Below are 22,320 nucleotides of genomic sequence, written 5' to 3' on the forward strand. Positions count from 1 at the left end.
CTTCTATGTAATTATTAATCTAAGAAGCTTTTTAAAACTGTTTACTACCTGAAATCATGTTATCCATACCTTGGGATACACTGTGTAAAAGGACAAGTAAAATATGGATATGTTTTAAAAAGGAATAAGAGCATGACAAATAAGGAGAATATTAGAACAAAAGTCAGTGGGGCAAGGAGTTCCCTAACAAATAAACTGGCTGACATCAACAAAGAACTCATTAAGAGAAATAGGGAGGCCTAAAGTTCAGGGGAAAATTATGGGTGAGTTGTAGAAGCCTTGAATTAAGGAAGGAAATGGTCTTGAAAATCCACTAGGGTTTTGAGGATTGAGTAAAACTGGCTGAGAGTTACTAGGGGAAGATGAATTGGCTGAATGGGAAGAATCTGGAAGTAGACAGGCAAGTACAGAGATTGTAGTAAGTTATCCAAGTGTAAATGACAGCCAGAAAAAGAATGGTGGCAATAGAAATGAAGATAAATGGGATAAATAGGAGACACATGGTGATAGAATTGATGGTATCTGGGATCAACCTGATAATGAACATATTTCTTTATTTTATTTTATTTTATTTTATTTTATTTTATTTTATTTATTTATTTATTTATTTATTTTGAGATGGAGTCTCACTCTGTTGCCCAGGCTGGAGTGCAGTGGCATGATCTCGGCTCACTGCAAGCTCTGTCTCCCGGGTTCACACCATTCTCCTGCCTCAGCCTCCCTAGTAGCTGGGACTGCAGGCGCCCGCCACCACGCCTGGCTAATTTTTTGTAGAGACGGGGTTGCACCGTGTTAGCCAGGATGGTCTCGATCTCCTGACCTCATGATCCCCCCATCTCGGCCTTCCAAAATGCTGGGATTACAGGCATGAGCCACCGCGCCAGGCAATCAACATATTTCTAGTAGTGGTCATAGTATTTCCATTGTCAGAAATATTAGAAATCTGGACTTGAGTGAAAAGTTTTGGAAATCATACTAGGCTGAGCTGTTTTCCAAGACTCACCAGCCAGTCATCCTTCCTGGCCTTGTACCCTGACTATTATTCCTACTATGTCCTGTAGGAATATGGACCTAGCAGTGCCATATTGTCTGACTTTTCAAGAAAAATTAAGAAATTCAGCTACTTTGTGAAATCTTCCCATTTTTAAATGTCAACAATTCAACTTTTTGTTAAATAAAACATATGACAGACTAGATTTGGTTGCCAATTTGCAACCTCTGTCTGGAAATCTGTCTGCTGCTGCTTTTTTTTTTTTCTTTTTTTTTTTGTGTGAGTGAGACGGAGTTTCGCTCTTGTTGCCCAGGCTGGAGTGCAATGGTGCAATCTCTGCTCACCGCAAACTTCACCTCCCAGGTTCAAGCAATTCTCCTGCCTCGGCCTTCTGAATAGCTGGGATTACAGGCATGCACCACCACACCCGGCTAATTTTGTATTTTTAGTAGAGACGGGGTTTCTCCAGGTTGGTCAGGCTGGTCTCGAACTCCCGACCTTAGGTGATTCACCCACCTTGGCCTCCCAAAGTGCTGGGATTACAAGTGTGAACCACCACGCCTGGCCCTGTCTGCTGCTTTCTAAACGTCACCTTGAAATGTACCCAGACCAAGAGGTAATAGTCCCTTTTAGAAGCCTGTCTGTGTTATTCCTTCTTAGTGGGAAGCTCATAGAAAGGCTTTTTATATTAGCTACTATTTTCCTTTTGTTGGAATGTTGATTTGAAAGTTACAAGCCTTTCTCTGCTTCTTCCCAGCCAGGTCTCTAGACAAACTTTATAACTTTGCTGATTGCTCTGGACTCCACCTGATATTTGCTCTAAATGCACTGCGTCGTAATCCCAATAACTCCTGGAACAGTTCTAGTGCCCTGAGTCTGTTGAAGTACAGCGCCAGCAAAAAGTACAACATTTCTTGGGAACTGGGTAATGGTAAGTAAGGATATTACTTCCTCTGAATTGACAAAATAAAGGGGAAAAATAAGTTGGCTTGTGATACAGTCTCAATCAGACTATCTCTAGTACCCTGGCCCAGAAAACATTTGTGATGTTTGGCCACTGAGTTGACTATCCAAATGGTGAAAGACCAAATAGTGAAGGACAGTAGATTTAGTGAATACACACCATTTGCATCTATAATTATCTCTAGTTACCTCATTCCAAATATGGGGAAAATGTCGCAAAATGGGAAATTTATAGTGATTTATGACTAACAAATTGATTTTATAACCTGTTTGCACAGCCTGAGCTACCTTTTACAATGTGTGTTCTGTGGAACATTGGTCCTACAAGATGATCCTGCTAAAATAATAATTCAAAAGAGCTTTGGTCAAATATATTTGAGGACCTTTATACAGTATGTGAACCTCCTGAAGGTTCACAGTACACATTAGTATATAAAAGGCTATAAGAAGTCTTGCTGCAAAGAAATCTGTTTGACATTTTTTAACCCAGCATTTCTTAAACAATTTCACCAAGGCTAGTTTCAAGGGTGTGCAGCCTGTGCAGTCACATAGGGCCCATGCTTAGAAGAGACCCATTCTTGGCTGGGTGTGGTGGCTCAGGCCTGTAATGCCAGCACTTTGGGAGGCCTAGGTAGGTGGATCACGAGGTCAGGAGTTTGAGACCAGCCTGGCCAACATGGTGAAACCCCGTCTCTATTAAAAATACAAAAATTAGCTAGTCATGGTGGCAGCCACCTATAATCCCAGCTCCTTGGGAGGCTGAGGCAGGAGAATCGCTTGAACCCGGGAGGCAAAGATTGCAGTGAGCTGAGATCATGCCACTATACTCCAGCCCAGGAAACAGCAAGACTCCATCTCAAAAGAAAAAAAGAAAAAGAAAAAAGAGAAGAGACCCATTATTGCTTTCATTCTCTGCAGTCACCATCTTGAAATTCTTAATGCTTTTTTAACAAAGGGACTCATACTTTCATTTTTCACGGGGCCCTACAAATTATGTAGCCAGTCCTATTTAATCATTAAAGTGTGTGTGTGTGTGTGTGTGTGTGTGTGTGTGTGTGTGTGTGTGTGTGTAGCATAAGTTATCATTCATTCCATGGAACAATACTCCATAGAACACAATTTGGAGAAATATTTCCTAAATCATGCTATATTCCCAATGATATATATTTATTTGTGACATATATGTTATTCTGTAGATTTCATGACTGTCCTATTGAGTCAATATGGATTATAGTTAAAATTGTTGATAGTATAGATATGAAGATGTGTGATTCTCAAATTAAAATACCTTTTGGTATACTTTAGAACAAAATAATTGAATTGAACAAACCAAGAATTCTCTTAAAATTACTGATGCAAATTCATTCCAGCATTTTCATTAACAGTCTTATATGTCTGTAGCTAACCCATATTTGTTTGGAGCACTATATGTGTAAGTGTGTGTGTACCCATGTGTATTTATTGCATCCTGGAATTTGGATTTCTCAAAATAAGATGGCAAGGGAAGAAAAGAATAAATGTCCAACTTTCCTACCCGTAGCCACTAACTGGAATGTAGCTCTCAGTTTCTTTCCTCTTTCTCTGCTTTTCTCTCTTCTTTACCTGTGGAAATTTGGGGATAGTTAGTGACCAAATGGAGACCTGTTGAGTTGAACTGAGGATACCATGACTGTAGGAGGCTCAACTAGGATAGCCTGAGGTTTTTCATATTCCAGACTTGCCTGAGTATCATACATTTGACAACAAAAGCAGGAATGATATGATCAGCTTTGGAGTAGGCCAAAGTATTACATTGTCAGAAAAGTCTTTCACTGATCCCTTTCCATACCATCTTCTATTTATATTTTTTGACATTTTTTGGTATTTTACGTTGTCAACTCATGACCACCCACCTAACCTTACCCTCCTCAAATATCAGGCTCTGCCCAACTTAGCTTTATTCTCCAAACAGAGCAAAATATTCTTCAAACAGGGCATGACACCTGCCATGAGAGACCAATTGGGCATAATGGTTAAAAGAGGTAAGGATCAGACACTAAAGAATGGTAGGGCTTTTGTTGAACTGGAGAATACATGTCCAAAGGCTTTGTTTGGTTTTCTTGTAAAACTGTTGTGCTGCCTACATAAAACTGGTTTGTAAAAAATCTCAACTAATAATAGATACACCCAGATTAAATAAAACTTACCTACCCGTGATTGATGGGAATAATTGTTCTAGGGTTTTTGGCATCTCTGAGTGTGGGAGCTTGTTAAACTAAATAAATTTACAATTGGCATAATTGGAGTGATTTTGTGGAGGGGGTGGGTTGGAGGAGAGAATATATACATCTTTCCATATACATCTATCCAGACAAGTAAGAACTTGCCCCTCCCCATCAACCTCCTTCCTTCAGACAATGCTACATGGTTCAGAAAGGGAGCTAATTACACTTTAAAAAACGTTATTTAGACACTTTAGCCACACATCATTTGGTTCCCATCATCATCTTTTAAAGCACCTCCTCAAGGCTTAACAACAACAAAGAATTATTTATAAGGAGAAGAAAACGCACTGACATTGATAAGAAAATAGGAATATAGATAGGAAAAGAACAAAATAATTCAATAAAGTGAAAAATATCCAATAATGTGTGTTTCTAAACGTCATTTTGAATCTCTAGTCAGAAAGTCTAGAGTTAGTGTTTTCCTGTTAAAGTGCATTTCTATTTTTTATGTAACCATATACATGATTAATAGATAATACATGATTATTAATGATAAATAATAAATAATCATTTATTAAGGCTACATTTTAGAGTTTAAAGAATACATTTTAGAGTTTGAAGATTTATTTTGCTGTTTCTTTAATTTTACAACTACTGATAGTTCTTCTTGTACTAAAATCATCTCTCTTAAGATATCCAATGTACGGTATTCTGCTCAAAACTATTCTGTGTTGTATATTCAGCCTCTTCCCCCTCAAAATATCTTCATGGTAGACATGTTTCTCTAATCTTCTAGCCATTTTCTGCTTTGTAACCTTATCTTTTTGGACAGAGGTAATCATTTAATCATTATATTCACATTCAGGAAGGGACAATAGAACAGGTCAGTCTTCTTATCACTCACCTTTCCATATACCTACACCATGTTAACAAGTATTTTATCTCTAGAGCAAATCTAGCATTGGAAAAAAACAAAGGATAAGTTTCTTTGATTGTTTTTTCTAGAGTGGCTAAACTTTAAGTGACTAACCTACTTCTTTTCCTCTTCTTTGAAAGCAGTGAATAGTGTGGGCTACAGACCACAAAAGCAAGATATACCCAATATCAAGAGGCAAAGATGAGAAAGTTTAGAATGTTAAAGTATATGAAAGAATGACTTTCTTCAGCCAGGCATGGTTGCTCACACCTGTAATCCCAGCACTTTGGGAGGCCAAGACGGGAGGATTGCTTGAGGTTGGGAGTTTGACACCAGTCACAACATAGCAAGACTCCATCTCTACAAAAAACTAGAAAGTTAGCTGGGCATGGTAGCATGCACCTGTGATCCTGGCTACTTGCGAGACAGGGTCACTTGAGCCTGGGAGGTCAAGGCCACAGTGAGCCATGATCATGCCACTGCACTCGAGCCTGGGTGACATGGTAAGACCCTGTCTCAAAGAAAAAGAGAAAAGAAAAGAAAATCAAAAGCAAAACAAAAAAAATGACTTTCTTGACACCATACTTTTTTACAATTACTTTCTTTGGATATAAAATATTTCCCGAAATGTCCATAAATTGTAAACTCTGTAACTGATTAACATAATGTTACAGATTTTTACATTTATTTTAACCATTGGTGAATTTAAAGTAAGAAAGAACTGGAGAAATTTTGAAGCTGGGACTCAAACTCTGGAAGTGTATATAAATTCTAGTCCAACTCCATTTCAGGGAAACGGTGTTTTTTCTTTAGAGGGCTATACTTAATCACAAAAATTACCTAAAGATAATGCAATACCTCTAATTGAATGAACACTGAACTACATTATGAACTATAAACGTGCTTCCCAAATACTTCTGCCCATTTCTATAAGCAAGTAAAAGCTACTATAATTAATTACTGAATCAGTATTATATATTCATACCCATAACCTGACCTATATACATTCGTGCGTTATTCTCTTATAATACTTAGTTATATGACTCAGTTCTCTGGAGCTTGTGTACTAAGTAATTTTGTAAAATCAAGTTTCTGACCTTAGAAAGTCGGAGATAATGATTCTTATGATTCTGGCAGCACAGCTTGATTCATATATTACCTCAATATTTATTAAGCTTTTAGTCTGTGTTTAGGTGGATAAATGTATGATGTATTTATGTATTTTTTTCTTTTCTTTTTTTTTTAGCATGTCCAGAATGGGTAGGTTTTTTACATAGGTGTACACGTGCCATGGTGGTTTACTGCACCCATCAACCTGTCATCTACACTAGATATTTGTCCTAATGATATCCCTCCCATTCCCTCTCACTCATGAGAGAGAACATGCAGTGAGAACATGCAGTGTTTGGTTTTCTCTTCCTGTATTAGTTTGCTGAGAATGATGGTTTCCAGCTTCATCCATGTCACTGCAAAGGACATGAACTCATTCTTTTTTATGATTGCATAGTATTCCATAGTGTATATGTGCCACATTCTTTTTATCCACTGTATCATTGATGGGCATTTGGATTGGTTCCAAGTCTTTGCTATTGTGAATAGTGCTACAGTAAACATATATGTGCGTTTGTCTTTGTAGGAGAATGGTTTATAATCCTTTGAGTATAGATTCCAGTAATGGGATTGCTAGGTCAAATGGTATTTCTAATTCTAGATCCTTGAGGAATCACCACACTGTCTTCCACAATGGTTAAACTAATTTACACTCCCACCAACAGTGTAAAAGCATTCCTGTTTCTCCACATCTTCTCCAGCATCTGTTGTTTCCTGGCTTTTTAATGATCGTAATTCTAACTGGCATGAGATGGTATCTCATTGTGGTTTTGATTTGCGTTTGTCTAATGACCACTGATGATGAGCGTTTTTTCATATCTTTGTTGGCTGCATAAATGTCTTCTTTTGAAAAGTGTCTGTTCATATCCTTCGCCCACTTTTTGATAGGGTCGTTTGTTTTTCTCTTGTAAATTTGTTTAAATTCTTTGTAGATTCTGGATATTAGCCCTTTGTCAGATGGATAGATTGCCAAAATTTTATCTCATTCTGTAGGTTGCCTGTTCACTCTGATGATAGTTTCTTTTGCTGTGCAGAAGCTCATTAGTTTAATTAGATCCCATTTGTCAATTTTGACTTTTGTTGCAATTGATTTTGGTGTTTTAGTCATGAGGTCTTTGCCCATGCCTATGTCCTGAATGGTATTGCCTAGGTTTTCTTCTAGGGATTTTGTGGTTTTAGGTCTTACGTTTAATCTTTAATCCATTTTTGTTTAAGGTGTAAGCAAGGGGTCCAGTTTCAGTTTTCTGCATATGGCTAGCCAGTTTTCCCAGCACCATTTATTAAATAGGGAATCCTTTCTCCATTGCTTGTTTTTGTCAGGTTTATCAAAGCTGACAAATTGTAGATGTGTGATGTGTAATGTTAGATGTGTGTAGATGTGTGATGTTATTTGTAGATGTGTAGATGTGTGATGTTATTTCTGAGGCCTCTGTTCTGTTCCATTGGTCTATATATCTGTTTTGGTACCAGTACCATGCTGTTTTGGTTACTGTAGCCTCATAGTATAGTTTGAAATCAGGTAGCATCATGCCTCCAGCTTTGTTCTTTTTGCTTAGGATTGTCCTGACTATACAGGCCCTTTTTTGGCTCCATATGAAATATGAAATTTAAAGTACTTTTTTCTAATTCTGTGAAGAAAGTCAATGGTAGCTTGATAGGAATAGCATGGAATCTATAAATTACTTTGGGCAGTATGGCCATTTTCACAATATTGATTCTTCCTATTCATGAGTATGGAAGGGTTTTTCATTTGTTGTGTCCTCTCTTATTTTCTTGAGCAATGGTTTGTAGTTCTCCTTGAAGAGGTCCTTCACATCCCTTATAAGTTGGATTCCTAGGTGTTTTTTTCTCTTTGTAGCAATTGTGAATGGGAATTTACTTGTGATTTGGCTCTCTGTTTGTCTATTATTGGTGTATAGGAATACTTCTGATTTTTGCACTCTGATTTTGTATCCTGAGACGTTGCTGAAGTTGCCTATCAGCTTAAGGAGTTTTGGGGCTGAGATGATGGGGTTTTCTAAATATACAATCATGTCATCTGCATATGGAGATAATTTGACTTCCTCTCTTCCTATTTGAATTTGCTTTATTTCTTTCTCTTGACTAATTGCCCTGGCCAGAAATTCGAATACTGTGCTGAATAGGAGTGGTAAGAGAGGGCATCCTTGTCTTGTGCTGGTTTTCAAAGGGCATGCTTCCGTTTTTGCCCATTAGTATGATATTGGCTGTGGATTTGTCATAAACAGCTATTTTGAGATATGGTCCATCAATACCTAGTTTACTGAATGCTTCTAGCATGAAGGGGTGTTGAATTTTATCAAAGGACTTTTCTGCATCTATTAATTATTATTTCCATTCTTTTGCTGAGGAGTGTTTTGCTTCCAATTGTGTGGTCAATTTTAGAATAAGTGCAATGTGGTGCTGAGAAGAACATATATTCTGTTGATTTGGAGTGGAGAGTTCTGTAGATGTCTATTGGGCCTGCTTGGTCCAGAGCTGAGTTCAAGTCCTGAATATCCTTGTTAATTTTCTGTCTCGTTGATCTGTCTAGCATTGACAGTGGGGTGTTAAAGTCTCCCACTATTATTGTGTGGGAGTCTAAGTCTCTTTGTAGGTCTCTAAGAACTTGCTTTATGAATCTGGGTGCTCCTGTATTGAGTGCATATATATTTAAGATAGTTAGCTCTTCTTGTTGTGTTGATCCCTTTACCATTATGTAATGCCCTTCTTTGTCTTTGTTTGTTTAAATTCTGTTTTGTCAGAGACTAGGATTGCAACCCCTGCTTTTTTATTTCTTTCTTTCCATTTGCTTGGTAAATATTCCTCCATCCCTTTATTTTGAGCCTATGTGTGTCTTTGTACTTGAGATGGGTCTCCTGAATACAGCACACCAACAGGTCTTGACTCTATCCAATTTGCCAGTCTGTGTCTTTTAATTGGGGCATTTAGCCCATTTACATTTAAGGTTAATATTATTATGTGTGAATTTGATCCTGTCATTATGATGCTATCTGGTTGTTTTGCCCATTAGTTGATGCGGTTTCTTCATAGTGTCATTGGTCTTTACATTTTGGTATGTTTTTGCAGTGGCTGGTACCAGTTTTTCCTTTCCACATTAAATGCTTCCTTCAGGACTCTTGTATGGCAGGCCTGGTGGTGACAAAATCCCTCAGTGTTTTCTTGTCTCTAAAGGATTTTATTTCTCCTTCACTTACGATGCTTAGATTGGCTGGATATGAAATTCTGGGTTGAAAATTTTTTTCTTTAATAATGTTGAATGTTTGCCCCCACTCTCTTCTGGCTTGCAGGGTTTCTGCAGAGACATCCGCTGTTAGTCTGATGAGCTTCCCTTTGTGGGTAACCTTTCTCTCTGACTGCCCTTAACATTTTTTCCTTCATTTCAACCTTGGTGAATCTAACGATTATGTGGCTTGGGGTTGCTCTTCTCGAGGAGTATCTTTGTGGTGGTCTCTGTATTTCCTGAATTTGAATGTTGACTTGCTATGTTGGAGAAGTTCTCCTGGATAATATCCTGAAGTGTGTTTTCCAACTTGATTCCATTCTCCCCATCATTTTCAGGTACACCATCAAATGTAGGTTTGGTCTGTTCACATAGTCCCATATTTCTTGCAGGCTTTGTTTGTTTCTTTTCATGCTTTTTCCTTAATCTTGTCTTCATGCTTTATTTCATTAGTTGATAATCAATCTCTGATATTCTTTCTTCCGCTTGATTGATTTAGCTATTGACACTTGTGTATGCTTCACAAAGTTCTTGTGCTGTGTTTTTCAGCTCCATCAAGTCATTTATATTCTTCTCTAAACTGATTATTCTAGTTAGCAATTCCTTTAGTCTTTCATCAAGGTTCTTAGCTTTCATGCATTGGGTTAGAACATACTCCTTTAGCTCAGAGGAGCTTTTTATTACCCACCTTCTGAAGCCTACTTCTGCCAATTCATCAAACTCATTCTCTGTCCAGTTTTGTTCCCTTGCTGGCAAGGAGTTGTGATCCTTTGGAGGAGAAGAGGCATTCTGGTTTTTGGAATTTTCAGTCTTTTGTGCTGGTTTTTCCTCATCTTCTTGGATTTATCTACCTTTGGTCTTTGCTGTTGGTGACCTTCAGATGGAGCTTTTGCATGGTCGTCCTTTTTGTTGATGTTGATGCTATTGCTTTCTGTTTGTTAGTTTTCCTTCTAACAGTCAGGCTCCAGGTCTGTTGGAGTTTGCTGGAGGTCCACTCCAAACCCTGTTTGCCTGTGCATCACCAGAGAAGCCTGCAAAACAGCAAAGATTGCTGCCTACTCCTTCTTCTGGAAGCTTCATCCCAGAGGGGCACCAACCACATGCCAACCAGAGCTCTCCTGTATGAGGTGTCTGTCGACCCCTTCTGGGAGGTGCCTCCCCATCAGGAGCCACTTGGGTCAGGGACCCACTTGAGGAGGCCGTCTCCCTTAGCAGAGCTTGATTGCTGTTCTGGGGGATCCACTGCTCTCTTCAGAGCCGGCAGGCAGGGACGTTTAAGTCTGCTGAAGCTGCTCCCACAGCTGCCCCTACCCCCAGGTGCTCTGTCCCAGGGAGATGGTAGTTTGATCTAAAAGCCCCTGACTAGGGTTGCTGCCTTTCTTTCAAAGATGCCCTGCCCAGAGAGGAGGAATCTAGAGAGGCTGTCTGGCTACAGTGGCTTTGCTGCGCTGCTGTGGGCTCCACCCCGTCTGAACTTCCCAGCAGCTTTCTTTACACTGTGAGGGGAAAACTACCTACTCAAGCCTCAGTAATGGTGGAAATCCCTCCCCCAACCAAGCTCAAGCGTCCCAGGTCGACTTCAGACTGCTGTGCTGGCAATGAGAATTTCAAGCCAGTGAATCTTAGCTTGCTGTTCTCTGTGGGTGCAGGATCTGCTGAGCAAGATCACTTGGCTCCCTGGCTTCAGCCCCCTTTCCAGGGGAGCAAACAGTTCTGTCTCACTGGGATTACAGGTGCCACTGGGGTACAAAAAAACTCCTGCAGCTAGCTCAGTGTCTGCTCAAATGGCTGCCCAGTTTTGTGCCTAAAACCAGGGACCCTGGTGGTGTAGGCACCTGAGGGAATCTCCTGGTATGTGGGTTGTGAAGACCATGGGAAAGATGTCATATCTGGGCCAGCAAGCACTGTCCATCACAGCATAGTCCCTCATGGCTTCTCTTGGCTAGGGGAGAGAGTTCCCTGACCCCTTGCACTTCCTGGATGAGGTGATGCCCCACCCTGCTTCTGCTTATCCTCCGTGGGCTGCACCCACTGTCTAACCAGTCCCAATGAGATGAATGGGGTACCTCAGTTGGAAATGCAGAAATCACCTGCCTTCTGTGTTTGTCTTGCTGGGAGCTGCAAACCGGAGCTATTCCTATTTGGCCATCTTGCCAGGGAATTGTTTTTATGTTCATTTATGTATAATGTATAAATGTGCATTTATATATTTTGATCCTATATTTTTATGTGTATATAACATGTGAAAGCCAAACGTAAAATTCAATCACAGTCTTCACACATATTGTCAATTATTTATGAGGATAGGTCACAGCTAAGAGCTTCATTGAACTGTATTTTCAGAAGATAAAGTTTTGATAGTTAGGGAAGGAGAGCAGGGGAAAAGAGGAGGAGGAAGGAAAAAAACAAGAAACCATATAGTCTCTTTACATGCTTTCTTTTCTCAGTTTTCTCTTCCTGTCTGCTTCTCTCCTTCAACCTTCATCTTCTCAATTCTTTCCCCACACACTCTTATCCAGAAACATACTCTCATGGTGTTTAGTCATTCTTGCATTAACTATGTATGTGTGAAACACCTGCAAAATATGCCTAGTACTATTTTTTTCTTTTTCTTTTTTATTCTTTTTTTTTTTTTTTTTTTTTTTTTTTTTTTTTTTTTTTTTTTTTTTTTTTTTTTTTTTTGAGACAGAGTTTTGCTCTGTCACCCAGGCTCGAGTGCAGTGGTGCGATCCCAGCCCATTGAAATCTCCATCTCCTGGATTCAGGTGATTTCTCCTGCCTCGCATCCTGAGTAGATGGGATTACAGGCGTGCACCACCATGCCCAGCTAATTTTTGTATCTTTAGTAGAGATGGGGTTTCACCATGTTGGCCAGGCTGGTCTCGAACTCCTGACCTCAAGTGATTCACCTGCCTCAGCCTCCCAAAGTGCTAGGATTATAGGTGTGAGCCACCATGCCCGGCCCACACCTGCAAAATATGCCAAGTGTGAAATGGGAGTTGAAAGAATCCTTGAATTCCTTCTCTGCCCACTACTTTATAGCTTGGCATAACATACTATGATACAGAGTGAATATACAGAACAAAGAAATCCTAGTCTCCAGGAGTTTATTATCTAAAGGTAAAGGTAGGATAAATTTAAAACCATTAAACTATTAAACTCTCATATGCTAGAACTGGAGGAATCTCTTATAGTTTGAAAGATGTGAAGAACTGAATCAGGAAAATTGTTAAACCAACAAATAATATAGAATAAAAGTATAAATTAATTTGCAAATGTATTCATAAATTCATAGCTTACATTTTTAAGCACTTAAGTTAATTGTCTTTTGATTATTAAGGGAAGTGAGTGAAGTTTGAATTACATTGGTTCTTGGAGTTCATTATCATGGTGGAGAACCATGTTCTCTCACTAAAATTCTGGTTACTGTCACAGTTAGATAGTTACAGAAAACATTTGTGGGACAGCTGCTGTATAAACTCCATTTTCATGCTGCTGATAAAGACATACCCAAGACTGGTAATTTATAAAGAAAAAGAGTTCCATGTGGCTGGGGAGGCCTCACAATCATGGCAGAAGGTGAAAGGCATGTATTACATGGCAGCAGCCAGAATCGAATAAAAAAAACAAGCAAAAGGGGAAACCCCTTATAAAATCATCAGAACTTGTGAGACTTATTCACTACCACGAGAACAGTATGGGGGAAACTGACCCCATGATTCAAGTATCTCCCACCAGGTCCCTCCCACAACACATGGGAATTATGGGAGCTACAATTCAAGATGAGATTTGAGTGGGGACACAGCCAAACCATATAATTCTACCCCTGGCTTCTCCCAAACTCATGTCCTCACATTTAAAAACCAATCATGCCTTCCCAACAGTACCCCAAAGTCTTAACTCATTTCAGCATTAACTCAAAAGTACACAATCCAAGTTCTCATCTGAGACAAGTCAAGTCCCTTCTGCCTATTAGCCTGTGAAATCAAAAGCAAGTTAGTTACCTCCTAGATAAATGGTAGTACAAGTATTGGATAAATACAGCTGTTCCAAATGGGAGAAATTAGCCAAAACAAAGAGGCTAATGGCCTCATGCAAGTCTGAAATCAAGCAGGACAGTCAAATCATAAAGCTCCAGAATGATCTCCTTTGACTCCATATCTCACATCCAGGTCACACCAATGCAAAAGGTGGGTTCCCGTGGTCGTGGGCAGTTCTGTCCCTGTGGCTTTGCTGGGTACAGCCCCACTCCTGGCTGCCTTCATGGGCTGCCATTGAGTGTCTGGAGCTTTTTTGAGGTCTAGAGGATGTTGGCCCTCTTCTCACGGCTCCACTAGGCAGTGCCCCAGTGGGGACTCTTTGTGGGGGTGTCAACCCCACATCTCCCTTCCACACTGCCCTAGCAGAGGTTCTCCATGAGGGCTTCACCCCTGTAGCAAACTTCTTCCTGGACATCCAGGCATTTTCATACATCCTCTGAAATCTAGACAGAGGTTCCCAAACCTCAGTTCTTGACTTCTATGCACCTGCAGGCTCAATACCACATGGAAGTTGCCAAGGCTTGGAGCTTGCACCTTCTGAAGCCATGGCCTGAGCTGTACCTTTGCCCTTTTTAGCCATGGCTAGAGTGACTGGGATGCAGGGTACCAAGCTCGCAGGCTGCACAGAGAAGGGAGGCCCTAGGCCCAGCCCACAAAACCATTTTTTCCTCCTAGGCCTCTGGGCCAGTGGTGGGAGGTACTGCTGTTTATGTCTCTGACATGTCCTGGAGACCTTCTTCCCCTTGTCTTGGCAATTAACATTTGGCTCCTTGTTACTTATGCAAATTTCTGCAGCAGGCTTGAATTTCTCCTCAGAAAATGGGTTTTTCTTTTCTATCACATAATCAGGCTGCAAATTTTTGAAACTTTTAGGCTCTGTTTCCCTTTTAAGACTGAATGTTTTTAACAGCACCCAAGTCGTCTCTTGAATGCTTTACTGTTTAGAAATTTCTTAGCTGGGTGCAGTGGCTCAGGCCTGTAATTCCAGCACTTTGGGACGCCAAGGTGGGTGGATCACTTGGGGTCAGGAGTTTGAGACCAGCTTGACCAACATAGTGAAATCCCATCTCTACTAAAAATACACAATTAGCCAGGCATGGTGATGCATGCCTGTAATCCCAGCTACTTGGAAAGCTGAGGCAGGAGAATCACTTGAACCTGGGAGGCAGAGGTTGCAGTGAGCCAGGATTGTGCCATTGTACTATTGCACTCTAGCATGGGCAATAAGAGCGAAATTCCATCTCAAAAAAAAAAAGAGAAATTTCTTCTGCCAGATACCCTAAATCATCCCCCTCAAGTTCAAAGTTCCACATATCTGTAGGGCAGGGGCAAAATACTGCCAGCCTCTTTGTTAAAACATAGCAAGGTTCACCTTTACTACCATTCTCAACAAGTTTCTCATCTCCATCTGAGACCGTCTCAGCTTGGATGATTTTTTTCTTTCTTTTCTTTTTTTTTTTTGTTTTTTTGAGATAGTGTCTCACTCTGTCACCCAGGCTGGAGTGCAGTGGCATGATCTTGGCTCACTGCAACCTCTGCCTCCTGGATTAAGGCTATTCTCCTGCCTCAGCCTCCTAAGTACCTGGGATTACAGGTATGTGCCACCATGCCCAAATAATTTTTGTATTCTTAGTAGTGACAGGGTTTCACTATGTTGGCCAGGCTGATTTTGAACTTCTGACCTCAAGTGATCCACCTGTCTCAGCCTCCCAAAGTGTTGAGATTACAGGCATGAGCCACCGTGCCTGGTCCTCAGCCTGGATTTCATTGTCCATATTATTATCAGCATTTTGGTCAAAGTCATTCCACAAGTCTCTAGGAAGTTCCAAACTTTGGCACATTTTGCTGTCTTCTTCTGAGCCCTTCAAACTGTTCCAACCTCTGTCTGTTACCCAGTTTCAAAGTTGCTTCCACAATTTCAGGTATCTTTACAGCAGTGACCCACTACCCAGTACCAATTTACTGCATTAGTCCCTTTTCATGCTGCTGATAGAGATATATCCAAGACTCGGTAATTTATAAAGAAAAAGAGGTTTAATGGATTCACAGTTCCACGTGGATGGGGAGGCCTCACAATCATGGTGGAAGGCAAAAGGCACATCTTACATGGCAGCAGTCAAGAGAGAAGGAAAACCACACCAAAGAGGAAACCCCTTATAAAATCATCAGATCTTGTGAGACTTATTCACTACCACGAGAACAGTATGAGGGAACTACCCCTATGATTCAATTATCTCCCACTGGATCCCTCCCACAGCACTTAGGAATTATGGGAGCTACAATTCAAGATTAGATTTGGGTGGGGACACAGCCAAACCATATTAACTGCTATGTATGTGAAGATTGAATGAATCATTGGTATGGCCCACCACTGCAGAGAAAATGGATACTTTAAGGACCATAATAAATAATTATCCTCACTTTCTACTCATTTCTTTTTTTCTTTTTTTGTTTTTTGAGATGGAATTTTGCTCTTGTTGCCCAGGTGGAGTGCAATGGCATGATCTCTCCTCACCGCAACCTCCGCCTCCCAGATTCAACCGATTCTCCTGCCTCAGCCTCCCTCGTACCTGGGATTACAGGCATGCACTGCCACATCTGGCTAATTTTGTATTTTCAGTAGAGATGGGGTTTTTCTGTGTTTGTCAGGCTGGTCTCGAACTCCTGACCTCGGGTGATCCTCCCGCTTCAGCCTCCCAAAGTGCTGGGATTACAGGTGTGAGCCCCCGTACCTGGCCTACTCATTTCTTAAATACTCACTTTTGTTTTCTCAGAACAGGATACTATGAACAAGAACACACTTAACTGAAATGGTCCAATAGAATTCTTGCCTATTTTTAAATATTTTAAAACCTTTCCAATAACTTGTAAAAGTGAAGACTGAATCTGTTGTCAAGGCTTACCTCATTGACACACCATTGACTTCTCTATCCAAATGAGATTGACAAGGGACAGAAAACCTGATATGGTCGTTTTTTGGCTTGGAGTACTAGACATGCTCCAGCAGACAGTTTACACAATGTGAGGCCAACTCCTTACCTCATTTAGAAAACTGTAAGCCATGATTATGACTATATGACATCCTGGAAAAGGTAAAACCGTATACAGAGAGTAAATAGATCAGTTGTTGCCAGTAGTTAGGGAGGAGTAATGAATGGAGGGAGGAATAAATGGGCAGAGTATGTGGGAGTTTTAGGATGGTGAACTTATTCTCTATGGCACTGTAATGGTGTATACATGACATTTTGCACCTTTCAAAGCTCACACAACTGTACAACAGGAAGAGTACACCCAAATGTAGACTATGGATTTCAGTTAATAATGATGTGTCAATAGTAGTTTATCATTTGTAACAACTGTATCAGACCAAGGCAAGTAAATAATGGTAAATTTGTGTGTTTGTATGTGTATGTGTGTGTGTGTGTGTGTGTGTGTGTGTGTGTGTGTGTGTAAGGGACAAACTATATGAGTACTCTTTGTACTGTCTGCTCAATTTTCTGTAAACCTAAAATTGCTCTAACAATAAAAATAAAGTGTATTAATTAAGAAAAAAAGACTGTGAGTCATGATGAAGACCTACTTTGTGGAAATATGAATATCATTTGCAGGATTGTTTCACTCATATTAAGGACAACACAAGAAGCAGTTAAAAGAATATTATGGACAAAATATTTCATGTCTCCAAAGAGGATATACAAATGACAAGCAAGTACATGAAAAAATGCTTGACATCATTAGCCATCATGGAAAAGCAAATCAAAACCACAATTAAATATCACTTCACTCTTACTAGGATGGCCAAATTTTAAAAAGGCAAAGTAAAGTAACAAATGTTGACAAGGTTGTGGAGAAACTGAAACCTTCACACACTGCTGGTGGGAATGTCAAATGGTACAGCCACTTTGGAAAACAGTCTGGTAGATCCTCAGAAAGTTAAACATAAAATTGCCAAGTAAGCCAACAATTCCACTTCTAGATATATATCCAAGAGAAATGAAAACATATGTCCATACAAAAACTTCTACATGAATGTTAATAACAGAATTACTTTTAATAGCAAAAAAAGTGGAAACAACCTAAATGACCATCAATTGATGACTTGATAAATGACACGTGACAAATACATGCAAAGAAATACTACGTGCTACAAAATGGAATGAAGTACTGATACGTTCTGCAACATGGATGAACTTTGAGAAGATTAGGCTAAATGAAAGAATCCAGTCACAAAAGACAACACATTGTATAATTCCCCTTATATGAAATGTCTAGAACAGACAAACCTACAGAGACAGAAAGTAGATTAGTGGTTTTTTAGGGCTGGGGAACCCGTGATGGGTGAGGGGTGACTGCTAAAGGGCACAGAGTTTTCTTCTGGGATGATTAAAATGTTCTAAAATGTGTTGTGATGGTTGCACAACTGTGTGAAAATACTAAAAACCATTGAATTATACACATTAAATTGGTGAATTGTATGTGTTTTGTATTGCAATGAAACTATTTAGAAAGAATAACATATGTTTATCTTTTATTTTAAAGGGTATAAAATGCCTATTTCTTGCCACTGGTTGATTACAAAGACTTAGTGTTACTCCCTTAGAGGTTTATATTTGTAATTATCAGCAATATTGTCATCCTATATTTGCATAGTGTTTAGTTTATGTAGCACTTCCAAATAGGCTCTTCTATTTGGACCTCAAAATGCTAAATAAAGTGCCTGATAAAGTATTACATAAGTGAAGAAACACATTTGAAAACGTGAAGTGAATTGCTATAGGCAGCAGTAAGTGCCAAATCTAAGTCAGGAACTTGGGATATCTAATAGAAAATGAACTACTTTTTGTACTACTCTATGGTTATTACTTTTTAAATTATGTTTAGATTTCTTGGCTTTCTTCACTAGGTTAGAAAGATACAATGGTAAATAACAGGCTGGTCATGGTGGCTAATGCCTGTAATCCCAGCACTTTGAGAGGCCAAGGTGGTCAGATTGAGCTCAGGAGTTTAAGCCCAGCCTCGGAAACATAATGAAACCCCATCTCTACAAAAAATACAAAAATTAAGCAGAATGTGCTGGCGCACACCTGTGGTCTCAGTTACTCAGGTGGCTGAGGTGGGAGGATCACTTGAGCCCAGGAACTCAAGGTTGCAGTGAGCCAAAGTTGCACCACTGCACTCCAGCCTGGGTAACAGAGCAAGACCCTGTGTCACAAGAAAAAAAAAAAAAAAAAAAAAGAGTAAATAACAGATGAATATAGCTGCCTACATCCTTATAGAAGAGATGGATATTAAATAGAAGGACCTGAAAACAGTTCCACTTCCCTAGTGACTAATGATGTCGGGCACCTTTTCATGTACTTACTAGCCATTTCTACTTCATTTGTGAAACATCAGCCCAAAGCTTTTGCTCTTTTAAGTGGATTATTTATATTATTATTGAATTGTAAGAGTTCTTTATATATTCTGGATACAGGTTTTTTTAAAAAAAATTCAAGTATATGATTTGCAAATAATTTTTTTACTTCATCTTTTGTAACTTGGTGGTATCTTTTAAAGTGCAAAGGCTTTGAATTTTGATAAAGTTCAATTTATCAGTTTTTATTTTATGAATTATGCTTTTGGTGCTATAATCTTTGCTTAATCCAAGATCACAAGGAGTTTTTTCCTATATTTTCTTCTAAAAATTTCATTGTTTTAGCTCTCACATTTGGCCCTAAATCTATTAGGAGTTAATTTTTGTGAACCTTGTGAAATAAGGCTATAAATTAGTCTTTTTGCATGTGGATACAGAGATTCCCAGTACCGTTTATTAAAAAGACAGTTTTTTACCCATTTGCTTATCTTGGCACCTTTGTAAAAAAATCAATTGACCATAAATAGCTTTAGTTCTATACTCTTAATTCTGTTCCGCTGATCTGTGTGTCTTTCTTTATGCTAGGACTACATTGTCTTAATTACAATAGCTTTATAATGAGTGCTAAAATGTGGAAACGTAAATCTTCCAACTTTGTTCCTTTTTTTTCAAAATTAATTTGGCTATCCTTGGTGTTTGCATTTCCATGTAAAATTTGGGATTAGCTTGTTAATTTCTTCATTAAAGCTTCCTGGAATTTTAATGGAGATAGCATTGAATCTATAGATCAATTTGGGGAGAATTGCCATCTTAGCTATACAAAATCTTCCTATCACGAGCATAGATTATCTCCACATTTATTTAATTTTTAATTTATCTCAGCAATGTTTTATAGTTTTCAGTGTATACATTTTGTGCTTCTTTTGTTAATTACTTGTTCTTTTTTTTTTTTGAGACGGAGTCTCGCTCTGTCGCCCAGGCTGGAGTGCAGTGGCCGGATCTCAGCTCACTGCAAGCTCCGCCTCCCGGGTTTACGCCGTTCTCCTGCCTCAGCCTCCCGAGTAGCTGGGACTACAGGCGCCCGCCACCTCGCCCGGCTAGTTTTTTTTTTATTTTTAGTAGAGACGGGGTTTCACCGGGTTAGCCAGGATGGTCTCGATCTCCTGACCTCGTGATCCGCCCGTCTCGGCCTCCCAAAGTGCTGGGATTACAGGCTTGAGCCACCGCGCCCGGCCAATTACTTGTTCTTAAGTATATTATTCTTTTTTATGCAATTGGGAATGAAATTATTTTTATAATTTCATTTTTGGATTGTGTATCAATAATACTTAGAAATATAATTGATTTTATAAATTGATATTGTATCCCCTCCAACCTTGCTGAATTTGTTTTTTACATTTTGTACTTTTTAGCCTCCTGTGTGTGGATTCCTTAGGATTTTCTATATGTAGGATCATATTGTCTGAGAATAATAACAGTTTGACTTCTTCCTTTCCAATTTGGATGCTTTTTATTTATCTCCCTTGCCTGACTGCACTGGCTAGAATCTCTAGTACAAATGTTGATTCGTAAGTGGCAAGAGCAGACATCCTTGTCTTCTCCTTAGTCTTAGGGGCACACAGTCCATATTTCACCATTAAGTATGATGTTAGGTCTAGGTTTTTCTTAGATACTCTATCAAGTTGAGGAAGCTCCTTTCTATTCAGTTTGTTGGGAATATTTATCAGGAATGGGTGTTGCATTTTGTCAAATGAGTTTTGGTGGTGGTGTTGCAGCTGTTGAGATAATTTAGTTTTGGTCTTTTTTCTATTACAATGGTATTTTACATTAGTTAAAAGGCTTTAACATTAAATCAACCTTGCATTCCTGGCGTAAATCCCACTTGGTCATAGTGTATAAAACTTTTCATATGTTGCTGGACTCACTTTGTAAATATTTTGTTGGGGATTTTACATCTGTATTATGAGGGATATTGGTCTGTAGTTTTCTTGTGATGTCTTTGTTTTGTTGTTGTTGTTCTTGTTGCTGTTGTTTTTGAGAAAGGGTCTCACTCTGTCACCCAGACTGGAGTGCAGTGGCACAATCTAGGCTCATTGCAAACTCCACCTCCCAGGCTCAAGCGATTCTCCTGCCTCAGCCTCCTGAGTAGCTGGAATTACAGGTGTGCACCTCTACTGCCTGGCTAATTTTTGTATTTTTAGTAGAGATGGGGTTTCACCATGTTGGCCAGGCAGGTCTTGAACTTCTGACCTCAAATGATCCACCTGCCTCGGCCTCCCAAAGTGTTGAGATTACAGGCATGAGTAACTGCACCCAGCCTCTTGTGATGTCTTTGACTGGCTTTGGTGTCAGGGTAATATTGGCCTTATAACATAAGTTGAAAAGTGTACACTCTTCCTCCATTTTCTGAAAAAGTTTGTAAAGCATTGATGTTTCTTATTTAAATATTTAATAGAATTCACCAACTAAACCGTCCAGGTCTGGGCTTTCTTTGTGGAAAGATTTTTAATTACTACCTCAATGGGTTTTCATTGTTGTTATGTGTCTATACAGATTTTCTGCATCTTGTTTAGTCAGTTTTAATAATTTGTTCCTTTTTTTGAAATGTACCATTTTATTTAAGTTTTCTAAATTATTGGCACAAAGATGTTCATAGTAGTTCCTTATCAACTTAATTACTGTGAGATCCTTTACTGGTGTTCCCTTTTGGTAATCCGTGACTTCTCTCTCTCTTTTTTTGGTGGTCAGTCTAACTAAAGGTATATCAGTTTTGTGGTCTTTTCGAATAACCAACTTTTGCTTTCTCTGAATTTTCTCTATTTTAAAAATATCATTGATACCTACTCTAATTTTTATTATTTCATTCCTTTGTTTTGCTTGGATTTAGTTTTCTTTTCTTTTTTTCCTTTTTAATGTGGAAACTTAGGTTATTGATTTGAGATCTTTGTTCATTTCTAATATAGGAGCCTAAGTCTATAAATTTCCCTCTGAAGCATTGCTTAAGCTGCATCCCATATCTTTTTATGTATTTTATTTTCATTTTTATTCCATTCTATTTTTTTTATTTCCTTGTGATTTCTTCTTTGACCAATGGATTATTTGTTAAATTTTCAAATATTTGGGGATTTCTCAATTTTTGTTGAATTCTAGTTTAATTCTATTGTGATTGAAGCACATCCATTGTATGATTTTAATCCTTTTAAATTTATGAGATTTATTTTATGTCTTACAATATGGTCTGTCCTGAAGGATGTTCTCTATGAAAAGAATGTGTATCCTGCTGTTGTTGGGTGGAGTATTCTGTAGATGGCAATTAGGTAAAGTTAGCTGATAGTGCCAATCCAGCCTTCTACATTCTTGCTGATTTTTTTCATCTAGTCATTTCATCTATTATTAAAAATGTAGTGTTGAAGTCTCCTTCCATTATTCTTGAATTTTCTATTTCTCTCTTCAATTTTGTTTCATGTATGTTGGTGGTGTTAGGGACATATATATTTCTAAT

The 22,320-nt window shown here is 39.0% G+C and overlaps 1 protein-coding gene across 4 annotated transcripts in view; it reads left to right on the forward strand.

Moving 5' to 3' along the window:
* Positions 1-22,320, forward strand: part of HPSE2 (heparanase 2 (inactive)) — a 790,590-nt gene that overhangs the window by 496,816 nt on the left and 271,454 nt on the right. For 2 of the 4 annotated variants that reach the window (XM_010389528.2, XM_010389529.1), the window contains exon 4: positions 1,749-1,922. The exons of the other annotated variants lie outside the window; for them this stretch is intronic. In XM_010389528.2, the coding sequence (XP_010387830.1) occupies positions 1,749-1,922 (174 nt within the window). The remainder of the gene's footprint in view (positions 1-1,748; positions 1,923-22,320) is intronic. 4 annotated transcript variants of the gene reach the window in all.

This window comes from Rhinopithecus roxellana, chromosome 11, assembly GCF_007565055.1.
Source record: "Rhinopithecus roxellana isolate Shanxi Qingling chromosome 11, ASM756505v1, whole genome shotgun sequence".
NCBI lineage: Eukaryota > Metazoa > Chordata > Mammalia > Primates > Cercopithecidae > Rhinopithecus > Rhinopithecus roxellana.